At 36.3% G+C, this 11,992-nt stretch overlaps 1 protein-coding gene across 1 annotated transcript in view; it reads left to right on the top strand.

The window, feature by feature from the left end:
• Positions 1 to 1,730: 1,730 nt before the first annotated feature.
• The window catches only part of tbx5a (T-box transcription factor 5a), a 24,096-nt gene continuing 13,834 nt past the window's right edge, over positions 1,731 to 11,992 (top strand). Inside the window, exons 1-2 of the mRNA XM_016559277.1 lie at positions 1,731 to 1,935; positions 11,636 to 11,815. Of these exons, the coding sequence (XP_016414763.1) occupies positions 11,672 to 11,815 (144 nt within the window). The 5' untranslated portion in view covers positions 1,731 to 1,935; positions 11,636 to 11,671. The remainder of the gene's footprint in view (positions 1,936 to 11,635; positions 11,816 to 11,992) is intronic.

Raw genomic sequence — 11,992 nt, 5'->3', positions numbered from 1 at the left:
AAAAAAAATTTTGTTTTGGTAATCTTTAATCAAAATCTGATCATTTGCTTCCACTCTGGAATGGCATGCCTTCTCTGATGACGTCAGTTTGACGGCTTGGGCACAATATGCTTAACCATGCACCTTCAACCATTAGTCTGCTGTGACTGAGAGATGAGAGGAGGAGCGCAAAAATAAAACCCCGCCCTCTACTCAATAGGATGTGCATTTAATGCATGGCCAAAGTAAGAACATAATCTAAGTGTTTAAAACATGCAATGTTGGATTTCCAACTGTTCCCATATTTAAGCAACATTCCATATTAAAGGGGTCATATGATGCGATTTCAATTTTTCCTTTCTCTTTGAAGTGTTACAAGCTCTTGGTGCATAAAGAAGATCTGTAAAGTTGCAAAGACTAAAGTCTCAAATCCAAAGAGATATTCTTTATAAAAGTTAAGAGTCAACCACGCCCAAATTAATTTCTTTTTAGAATTAATTTGTACATGAATGGATTAAGCAAAGCAAATATGTTCAGGTCTGAGATTCATTTTGGCATTTATAGAATAACTAAACTATAGCTGAACTTTAGTGAGGGGACATTGTTCCTCTTAGCATCATGAACAAAAAAAAAACCCTTTAATTAAAAAAAAAACCCTTTAATTAAAATATTATTATACACATAGGCTAAATAACAGCTCAACTATTTTGACTGTCCCTTATACTGGGCTGCCTATACTTTATTATAAGTATAATTATATAATTATGACAATATTAGGTCAAGGTCAATTTATTTATATAGCACATTTAAAAACAGCTAGTGTATGCCAAAGTGCTGTACATATACAAATAAAGTAAATATAGAGATTAAGAGAATAAAAAGAAACGACTCAACAAACACATAATTAATACAAAAACACATAAAAATACACAAAAATACATTTCATCCAAAAGCCAAGGAATACAGATAAGTTTTCAGGCTGGATTTAAAAATAGGAAGGGAAGGCGCAGATCTAAAGTCCAGTGGTTTATTACAATATTGTTGGTCAGTTTATAATGTAATAAATGTATCATAATGTAATAATTGTTATTACACATTATGAGCTCAAGATTTTATTACATTTTGAGAAAATTATTACATTATGAACATTTTATTACAATAATAATGAAATACTCATTGCATTATGTGCAGTTTTTACATTATGTGCAGTTATTACATTATGAGTTGCTACAGCGCATACATACAGATTTGAGTGAGTGTGTGTATAAGCTAAAATCCACGCCAACGTTTAGGTTTATCAAAACGACGTGGAAAAGTGCTTAGCGCCGCCTCAGGGTCCAAACAGACGTATACGCACTTTTCTTTGTGTTTTGGCAGAGTTGGACTCAGAGTACTGCGGATAAACTAAGCAATTCTTGCCACTCGCCATTCTTAAGCCGGGCTCACACTACAGGATTTTTAGCCCGATTTAGCCCCGATTTCCCCCTCCCGAGAATCGGAGCAAAAATCTTGTCGAGCCCCTCGATCGCTCCCGATGTTCGGCGTGGATTATCTGGTAATGTGAGGCGTTCACCGATCGAATCTTGCACCTCCCGATCTGCTCGCACACAAATCGGCTTTAAGTAAAGGATTTGTACGTTGACTGATGCTCTTTTATATGCTAATGACATGAATATAGGGGGCGTTCGCAAGGTGGAGATCTAAAACCATTCAGCTGCTCACAATTTCAAGATAATTTGCGATTGATAGATTTCACATCTGAAAAAGAGGCGTACACACGTTCGTTTCTCTGAATCACAGGTACACACGTTTGAGAAATGATCGTAAGATCAAACGTAGGACGGTTTCCATGCAACATTTTATAAATGAGGCCCCTGTACTGCATGAAGAACTGAATATGCATGAACGACATGACTGATATATCATCGGGTTACTAGTTGGTTACTCACTGTAGAGGTAATTATGCATGATATATTATTCACAAAAGGGATACGATATTATATTAGCAATTGATTTCAACCTTGCTGCTGGAGATCCACTGTCCTGCAAAGTTTATTTCCAACCTGCTTCAAAAAAAAACCTGTCTGTGATTTTCAAGCGATCCTGAGGACTTTGATTATCTTGTTCAGGTGTGTTTGTGAGTTCGAGCTGATCTTTGCAGAACACTGGGGGCTCTACAGGACTGAAGACTTTTAATATTAATGAAAAAGTGTGATACTGTGTCCACACGATGGCGATATTTACCTATTTTTATAATTATTCACGTACAGAGTTGAAGATTGCTACGATGTAAAAAAAAACAAAAAACTGTAATTGTTACAGAAGAATACTGTAAAAGTAAAAAAAAACTGTTAATGCTAAATTATTTAAAATGTAAATTATTTAAACCTCACATTATATGTAATCTTACTATAAAATACAGTCAAATCTTGTTTTAGTGTAATGTGTGTTACCATGATGCTGTTTTGTCTTTGTTTGTATGACCCTGTGCACCGTCTGTATACAAGTATTGGTCATGTTTTATGGACAGACAACTTATTAGATTTTTCATAGTATAGAACACCAGGGTCGGTTGTGATAAAGCAGCAGTAAAACAGCAGAGAAGAATATCCATGTTTGAAAAAAAACATAAACCAGTCTAGGATGGTTCACTGGTTTTAGCTGGTTTGATCTCCCAGCCTCTCCCGCTGACAAGTGCCCAACCTTGAACCTGATGCCATCTGCCAATGAAGCCAAATGAAGACAGATGTGACACAAGATTCACTATAGAGCAGACACACCACTGCATTAACTTTTAGTTTGTCTTATGAGGCAAAAGCCATAAAACAATATGAATGCATTTGGATTACTGCAAAGGCTCTGCACATTAAATTTGAGAATACAAAAGGTCTTGGTCAAAATTGCCTTTAAAATAAGTCTGCAGACAGATGATAGAATAGGTCTACAAGACGGGGCTGGAGCAGCTACTTTTTCACCAGCAAGCCACTGACTCTATCCATTACACAGATTATTTATGCATCTAATTTATACTTATTTATGCAGATATTATTTTTTAAAGACATATTACAATTAATCAGCGGCAACTGTAACTAAAATGGCAGTAGTTGTTTTATGAAGAATGGAAAATCGTGCATGAGCTTAGTAACTCAAGAATAGAGCTACATGATCATTACTTTGAGTTTTGTTTGTTCAGTGAATTATCTGTCACAATGGGTGTATTCAATATCACAGAGGTTTCACACATTGTGCATTAGACTAACAAAATAAGTATTTATAGGAATTATTATGGGATATCAGCATAAACTAAATACCTGTCAGATTATCCTTCCTCATTTTACCATCAGAAATACTTTAGTTTTAACAGTATGTACTTGGTAAATTGGAAAATGTGGTTTTGAATGTTTGAGAACTGGTTTTGTGAGATTACAAATAACTGACCTCTACTTACAAACATAAGAAATGCACAGGTGTAGTAATATAGGACCATTAAATTACATTATTCAATGAATTGCTGGGGATATTGTTATAAGTAATGAATCCATGCAAATAAAATGGTGCAGTAAAATCATTGTACAGTAAAACTTTGTAATGTGATTGTATTGTATTGTGAGTACATTGTACTGTGTATTAGCCCTTATGCCATAAATGCATCCTTGAAAATGACTGAGAATTGCAGACTCCAGTTTGGCAGAAAGATGGTCAATTTTCTCTGTTCTCCCATGTGCCAATTTCATAGGCCATAAAAATAAATCAGTAAACAAACTCGCCAAATCTCTGCTAACTGCTTTACACTGTGTATTATTAATCTCCATATTTGACACACCCTTGAAAATGGCCATAAATCAGCACTTTAGATCCCTTGACAGAAATGATAATCTCTTAAGATTGTGCAAAGATAGCTGGTGAATAAGAAGCCCTTTATCAAATTTTGGCAACAACAATTAAAAATCCAATTTAGTAAGTTAACTTGAGATTAAGCATCCAACCAAACAAACACAAGGATGAGTTTTACAGTTGATTCAGAGATCTGAAATCGCTCCATATACTCTCATTCACTGTTGCCTATATAGTAATATAGTTCACAGAATGAGTGAATGGAAACGAGCGAGTGAACTCGGACACTGAGTGTACTGGAAGTGTTGCGGATACAGTCTTCTGGCAGGAATTGATAACAGAGCATGGTGTTGTCTAGCATCCAATGAATCGTATATATACTAGTATATATACTATATACACTAGTATATAACAGCATTGGGGGTGATTTTGGACACAGCCCATGTAACTAGTATCTAGGGGAGCGCGGGGCACAAAGTAACATTTACATTTACATTTACATTTAGACATTTAGCAGACGCTTTTATCCAAAGCGACTTACAATTGGGGGATACATAAAGCGATTCTTCTTAAAAGAGGCAAACAGATACAGGAAGTGCTTGTAATACCACGTTTTTAGACATTGTTCAAATAAGTACACGCTAGAAAGAGAAGGAATAGATAAAGAGATAGAATTTTTTTTTTTTTTTATGATGATGATGAAGTCAAGTAGCTTCGAAAGAGATGAGTTTTCAGCTGTCGCTTGAAAATGGTCAGGGATTCAGCATTCCGGATAGGGGTGGGGAGATCGTTCCACCAGCCAGGAACGGTGAACGAGAATGTTCTGGAAAGTGATTTTGAGCCTCTCTGTGATGGTACCACGAGGCGTTGCTCACTAGCGGATCTCAGACTTCTGGAGGGGATGTAGATTCGTAGTAGGGAGTGGAAGTAGGCGGGTGCTGAGCCTGTGGCTGCTCTATATGCAAGCATCAATGTCTTGAACTTGATTCGAGCCGCAACCGGTAGCCAGTGCAAGGAGATAAAGAGAGGTGTAACGTGGGCTCTTTTGGGCTCGTTGAAGACCAGTCGTACCGCTGCATTCTGAATCATTTGTAACGTGGGGTTAGTTGTAACACACGTGGTTTGAATACTTCCACACATGCTAGCATAACAAAATTTGGCATAAAAAAGTTGCCATATCAACACTATATAGAGAAAAAACTGCGCCAATATTAAAAAATCTTTTGAACATATCGCTGAACATTTATTTTACCATAGTAAAAGTAGGTGAATAAAGACTGACAGTCAATGTTTAATGCTCAGAAGTGTATTATTTCAAGTAATGTTAAGCATTTTTGCTCGTTTATGTGGGCCATCCCAAGCATGGTTGCAATTTGTTCATTGTCAACCTCCAAAATCAGATCATTTTTAGTTCTTAAAAAAACGCCATTCATTTATTTTAAAAAGTTAGTAATTTTATGTTATTGACAAAATATTTTAGTTTGTCTTGTATATTTTTTTCATTAGATCAGATAATATTTTAAGCTATCATATGGTCATGTTACAACGTGCCCCTCAGATGTTACAATGTACCCCACCTACGGAGCATGTTGTCACATTTCACTTGCATTTTTTGAGGGTAAATAAAGAAAAATGTATACACTGTAATTATGAAACAAAGCGACGTATTCGTACTAGACAAGTGTAAAATTACTGTGGATAAACAAAATTATACTATGAACACCATGTGGATTTACACAAACTGAGAAAGTCAAAAATTGTTACATTGTGCCCCGCTCTCCCCTACTATGTATCTAGTGATTACAAAATAAAACTGCATGCATCTTTCTCAAGAACATTGTTTTGGTTATGTCTTTGTCTCGTCTTCCGTTGTTTTGGTTGGGCTTGTGAAATCGGACTTGAGCGAGTTGTGTTTCCACGTTCAGGCCAAATAATGTGAAAAGCCACAACAGCCAACAGAGGGCAGCATATTACAACGAGCAAACGTGTCTGACAGTAATCAACCAAACTGTTACATAAGAAATAAATGAATAAATAGCTGTCTAAGGCTAGGTATGGAAAAGGATAAATATTTATATTTTCTTATCACACCTTAAACTTCTTAACAAAACATTCTAAACATAAATGTGGAAATATATATATATATATATATATCTTTAGTTTGAACATTCAGCAAAAGAATTTCAATGACATTTTAAAAGTGAATGCTTCTCCAGGTGGCTTTTCTCCAATATAGTAAGCTTTTATAGCAAATAACCTGTAACTGATAAAATACAACTTTCAAAAATGTGACCACTGACCCTCATCAGAGAACTCTCTCTCTCTCTCTCTCTCTCTCTCTCTCTCTCTCTCTCTTGTCATTAATGAACTTCTGAACATGACAAAGATGATATTTTAAAAACAGAGGGATTGTCCTGTACGTTTTAAGAATAAGATTGTAATAGCAAACATCTCGAACTGTTTTAATGACTCTGACCTCTGCACACACACGCGCGGCGGGGGGCGTCTGCCGGTGGGATCGGACCCATTGGTCGGAGGCTCTTTTGGAAGTGAATGGAAAAAAAAGCCAAGGGGACCAGAAAGGCGGAATGTGGGTCCAGTGTGTGATGTGATTGTTAGCAGAAATGTGTCAGCTCCAGCCCAGCGCCCAGGGCCCCAGCAGAGCGCGGAGTTGTGAGTGAGGTGAGAGGTGTTGCGGGACGCTGCTGAGCTCGGGCCGCAGAGAGACTCAGATATCTTATCGCCCTATAGAAAAAGCAGCATCCAGCCACAGGAGGGTGGGCTGACCCAACATGCTGACATGTGTGGTCATGTCAAACTCTCGTGGTGCCATACAACTTCTGCTTGACAGGAGAAGCTACATATAAAATCGGGAAGGCTCTGAAAAGGGGCCGTGTACCAATATAAACGAGTAAAAAGTACAGTTAAAGTTTGTTGATGTAGCCTCCATTCCTGATGACTTCTGTAATCCATTCATTCAGGAGAGAGTCAAACGGGTTCAGAACCATAGCAATACCGAACCTGTGCAAACAGGACAAACGGTTATACTGTTAACATGCTGCCTTTGTTTTCATTTCATTTCGTACATGTGAAAATTAGCTTGAGGACCATGCATTAGGCTATATGATATTAATGGTATAATATTTATGATATTCAAAAACTTCACATATTTGTTTCGTATCCTGCCCCTGTGCTCATTCAAGATAGTGAACGAAAAACAAAAATTCTCACACACACACAGTTAATCAATTTATATATTAATCCATTGAGGAACCAAGTGTATTGCCTAAATAAAATTTTATTATTATTATTATTATTATTCAATATTTATTCTGATTTTCCAATAAATTATTACTACTACTGCTACTACTACTACTACTACTAGTAGTAGTAGTAGTAGTAGTATTAAATACGTTTTTGTTGTAGTATTATTTTATTTATATATCCGTGTGTTTATATATGTGTAATAATATGTGAATGCAAACATATGTGAGATAATATAAAGATGCGTTTCACATATTGCTCTTCTACTGTTTAATGAACCATCGCGATGCTTTGTTAAAGTAATGTAGATTGAATATGTTAATGTAGATTAATGTATTGCATAAAAATAAGGGATTACTGGCTTTACTTAATTGTTCCTTTTTTATTTATTATTGTTAAATGTATGAAAATATTTAAAAATACAGTCTCGTAGACCACATTATATATTAAAGAGGGATATATAAATATCCATCATTAATACATCAATATATTATCTGATTTATATGGGCAGAATACGGGTGTAAAATGTACTGAATTTTCTGAATTTCTTAATTTAAGGTGGGTGAAACTCATGAGTGGTCTTTTTATCTTTCAGGATGAGACGGGCAAGGCGACCACTTTCTCCCATGCACTTTAGCCTGCATTGTTCAATCAAATTAAAGCCAAGATACTGACAAAAGTTTCATAAGTCGTTTTAGACAAGTTTATTGCAACAAAATTTTTATATTTTTCGTGATAAAAATAAAGCGGCGACTTGAAAGCGCTCAAATACCATCCAATTAAACAATACACAAGAAATAATGCATAAATAAAGCAGACCGTGCACTTTTAACTGTATAATGCAGGGCCTCAGCGTGATTAACTAAGAGCGTCGAAGTAGGCATAATCTCGTCAATAATAATAATACTACTAATAATAAATAATAATAATGATATAATAATAATAGTGTTTTTCTGTAATTCACAATCTTTAATAGCTCCTATATGCCGTTTTACGAAAGGTAAAACTACATTCGTACACTGTTACCATCTGATGTAAAAAAGAAAAAAGAAAATCACAAAAAGACGTCATATTTTGTAGCTTTACTCGAGCCAAAGTAAAATAATGACAAGGTAAAACTTCAACAAATAACCCTAACCTTAAAGTTTTAAAAACTCAAGAGAAAAGTTATTTTATGCCACAAGTAGCAAGTGGTCAAGTCTATATTTGCATTCTCACATTGGTAAATTATTTTGTGCTAGGCAAGTTGGCAAATAACTTCAAAATAAATTAAGTTCAGATCTCAAAAACAACTGGAAAAATCCTGAACAATTAAATTATAATTTTTTTAAAGAAAATAAGGATTTTTAAGTAAGTGTAAAAGCGGGCGGGAAACTTCTAGACAACAAAATTAATATTTTGAATTTGATATATTACGTTTAAGAATTTCTTGGTAAATTTAAAAATAACATTTTAACTGTTCTTAGTGTTTTATAATTAATAGTTCAGTTTCTTGTTAATCTACACAAATATCCACACAAGACGGCTAATTTAGAAGAACTTGCGGAGAGTGTTAACATTTCATTCCTTGCAAGCTAATGTGTATCATACGCATTTATTTATGCCCTCTGTATGTACTGAAACGCTTGAAGATGTTTTCTAGAGCATTCTAGCGATTTTGGACAGTAATCTCCATAATTCAGTCTGCATGATGTTTTTCTATTTTTAACTGTCTTCCTAGGCACTAATTATGACCGCACAAATCGTGCATATACCAAGACCTTCTGCAAAGTATTACAAAACAATATGTGTGGGTTAAGATCAATTGTGCAGATACATACTACGTCTAACGAATTTTTTATTTTTTTTATCAGCCGTTTCTTAAGCATTCCTATCCATAAATTGGATTCTTTAGAACAAAGAACAATACCACAAATCACACAATGTTTGTGATACACCACACCAGCTCATTAAATCAGAGGGCTGTTACTGTTTCGTTATCACTCATTACTAGAATCAAATATCTGCATTGAAATGATCTGTTGGACGATTTTCATGCTCATGGCGGATCTTGAATCGCTACAGACCGCTACAGGTCATATTATTATCTATTGGCGGAACTGTGATTTTAACACACCGGTTCGCACGCTGTAGTGTTTGAAGCCCTGGGTTATCATGTGCTATATTTAGTTCCTGTGTTCAGGGAAGTTTCTTGACTAGATTTGGCGCTTTACTATACTCTGTGGTATAAGAAGTGACTTGAAGAGCTCTTTGTCTAGTGGCCTGCGGAGTCCAAGTTTTGATTTTATTACAGGAGATAGCCTGGTTTGAAACTGAAATGACGAGTATGTCCAACGATGTCATTATGTATGAGTTTCCTAACGTCCAGGAAAGAGAACACTGTCAGTTATCTTCATTGCCAGACTCATGTTTGCCTTCAGCGCTAAAATTCAACATATTTTGAAGAAACAGCCTAATCCAACACCAACCAAACGTAAAATAAAACGAAAAACACGTTCCACACGTTCACGTTGTTGTTCACAGCTGGCAGCTTATAGTTTCTGAACGTTCCGATTTGCAGGCCGCGGCAGTTCCGTCTTGTCAAGCCACATAAACCTGCGGCGTGTAGTTCACACAAACAAACGACACATATTATGTGACTTTTCATTACAAACGTCCTATCAAATGAAATCCGCTGGTTTTTGCATGTCATGTGTCTGTTTTCTACTCTCAGGCTTAGTGTTTTTTATCACCATCGTTAATTAATGGAGACCAAAGCTTTCATGCATGTAGGACATCACAATATTCTCTGCATTTTATTGTTCATTTAATACATTTTTGTTGTTACATACACACTGTTTAATAAAAACCTCGATAAGAACTAGCGGTAGACTTACAATAAAACACATGAACACGTCATTGTATATGGTCCCTGATATAGCACAAGTACAGAACGGAAACATCTGCAAGACATATTTTTTAGAGTGTTTGCTCATCTGCAATAGGCCTACGTCTATAGGACGTTTCCAATCAGATGTCAAATGGACGTTTAGAAAATGTCTTTAAGATGTTTATGATTTAGAATGTATGTAAAACTGACATCTTACAGACGTCTATCAGATGTTTGTACACAGCAGATCTTTAACAGACATCTTGCAGAGGTATGTGTGCTATCTGGGGTACAACAAGACAAGATGCGCACATATTGTATTATACCTATACGTGCGTTTAAAATGTCTCCTCATTCAAGAATGCAGAGCTTCTGAAGGGAGGGTGGGTGGGGGTGATGTGGGGCGCAGTTATACTGTGGGTGGACCGATATTGTCACGGCAGTGCGTGTCCACATCGCAGCCGACCCACACTACCTACGTGGTTCATCCCAGCGCTTCCGTTTTCCAGCGTAACGCACAAGGTTTGACCACTAGAGAAACAGACAGAGAGAGGGACGGATAAAAAAAGAGAGCGAGGGAGGAGGTGATCGTGCTTCTTTTCTCGAGGAATACTAGATAGAGCCTAGTAAAGGGAAGAATAAGGGCTGCTGTGCTCTGAAGGCTTGTGAACTGCCATTAGTGCAAGTCCATCACTACCACATGAAGAAAGATTCGCATTTTTAATCGATATACTCACGTGGACGCTTGCTGGATGAAGATTCTTGCCTCAGCGAGGACATAGAGGAAATCCATGGGTTCACAGAGCAGAATCTCGTGATCTACACAGTTGGAATATATTTGACATTCAAAGGGGAGTTCGCTATCAAACCGAGAATATTTGAACTGATACGAGCGCATTGTACCGTTTCAGGGATTTATAAAACTCTGTCTTGCATCGGAATTTAAGGTAATGTCAGTTTCTTCGGGTTCATTTGAGTCTGATTCATTTAGAGTTGTTGCACTACAGGCCATCGCTACTACAGACATTCCCTACAGCATAAACCATCGGCATACAGATGTTTAAACTATAACTGCGATATCTGTGACACATAGAATGGTCTAGTTGTAGCTGTAATTGTAGTAACATCGCGGAATATTATTTATCAAACACTTGTACTGGGGTTTTGTGCCTGAGTCAAAGAAACTTCTAATAGAGGCCCGTGAGATGTTTTTATTCCTGTCTTGGATAGGAGCATGAAGGAAAAGTTAGAATTGAAATATCTATATGTTCAGGCATATTTGTTGTGTATCTTTATGCATATTAATGTATATGTAATGCATGTGTTTGTGTTCAAAGAATGCTTTTTACCTGGATAATTTATGTGGGCAAACATTTCAAAATTATAAATACTGCACTGCACTGTTTTTAAAGGACCATATCGAAGTGTATTAATAAATAATGTTTCGAAACCAGCGGATATTTCTGTAGCGATTTTGAATAATATCGTATGTTTTTGGAAGTATATTTCGTTTTTTGATTAAAGTTATCATAAAAGGGTTAGAGTTAGGGTTGGGTACGAATTTATGGCATTACAGTCAAGGACGTACTTATTAAAGTGGTGCAAAATAGTCTGAAGGGAACTAAACAACTGAAATGTTTGTTGAACTGAAAAAGTGATGTTGATTTTTTTTCCTCTTCTGTTATTTAGGCCTCGCGGTCGCAGTAGTTCACAGGCCCCTCTGACATGGCGGACAGCGAAGACACCTTTCGGCTCCAAAACTCTCCCAGTGACACCGATTCAAAAGATTTACAAAACGATAGTAAATCAGACAAGCAGAATGGAGCCGTTAGCAAATCTCCGTCATCACAGACAACATACATTCAACAGGTAACAACTACTGTCTAACCATTCTTGTGTGTGTGTGTGTGTGTGTGTGGCTACTTAACCAAAAATTTTAAGATCAAATTTGTACCCAGAAGTGAGCCAAATATTCCTCTTAAAACCTCCTTTTGGGGACGTCCTTATTTTTAAAACTATTTAAATATATATATATATATATATATA

The sequence above is a fragment of the Sinocyclocheilus rhinocerous genome, unplaced genomic scaffold, assembly GCF_001515625.1.
Source record: "Sinocyclocheilus rhinocerous isolate Xijiao unplaced genomic scaffold, SAMN03320098_v1.1 scaffold2447, whole genome shotgun sequence".
Taxonomy (NCBI): domain Eukaryota; kingdom Metazoa; phylum Chordata; class Actinopteri; order Cypriniformes; family Cyprinidae; genus Sinocyclocheilus; species Sinocyclocheilus rhinocerous.
This window is presented reverse-complemented; position numbering and strand designations above follow the sequence as displayed.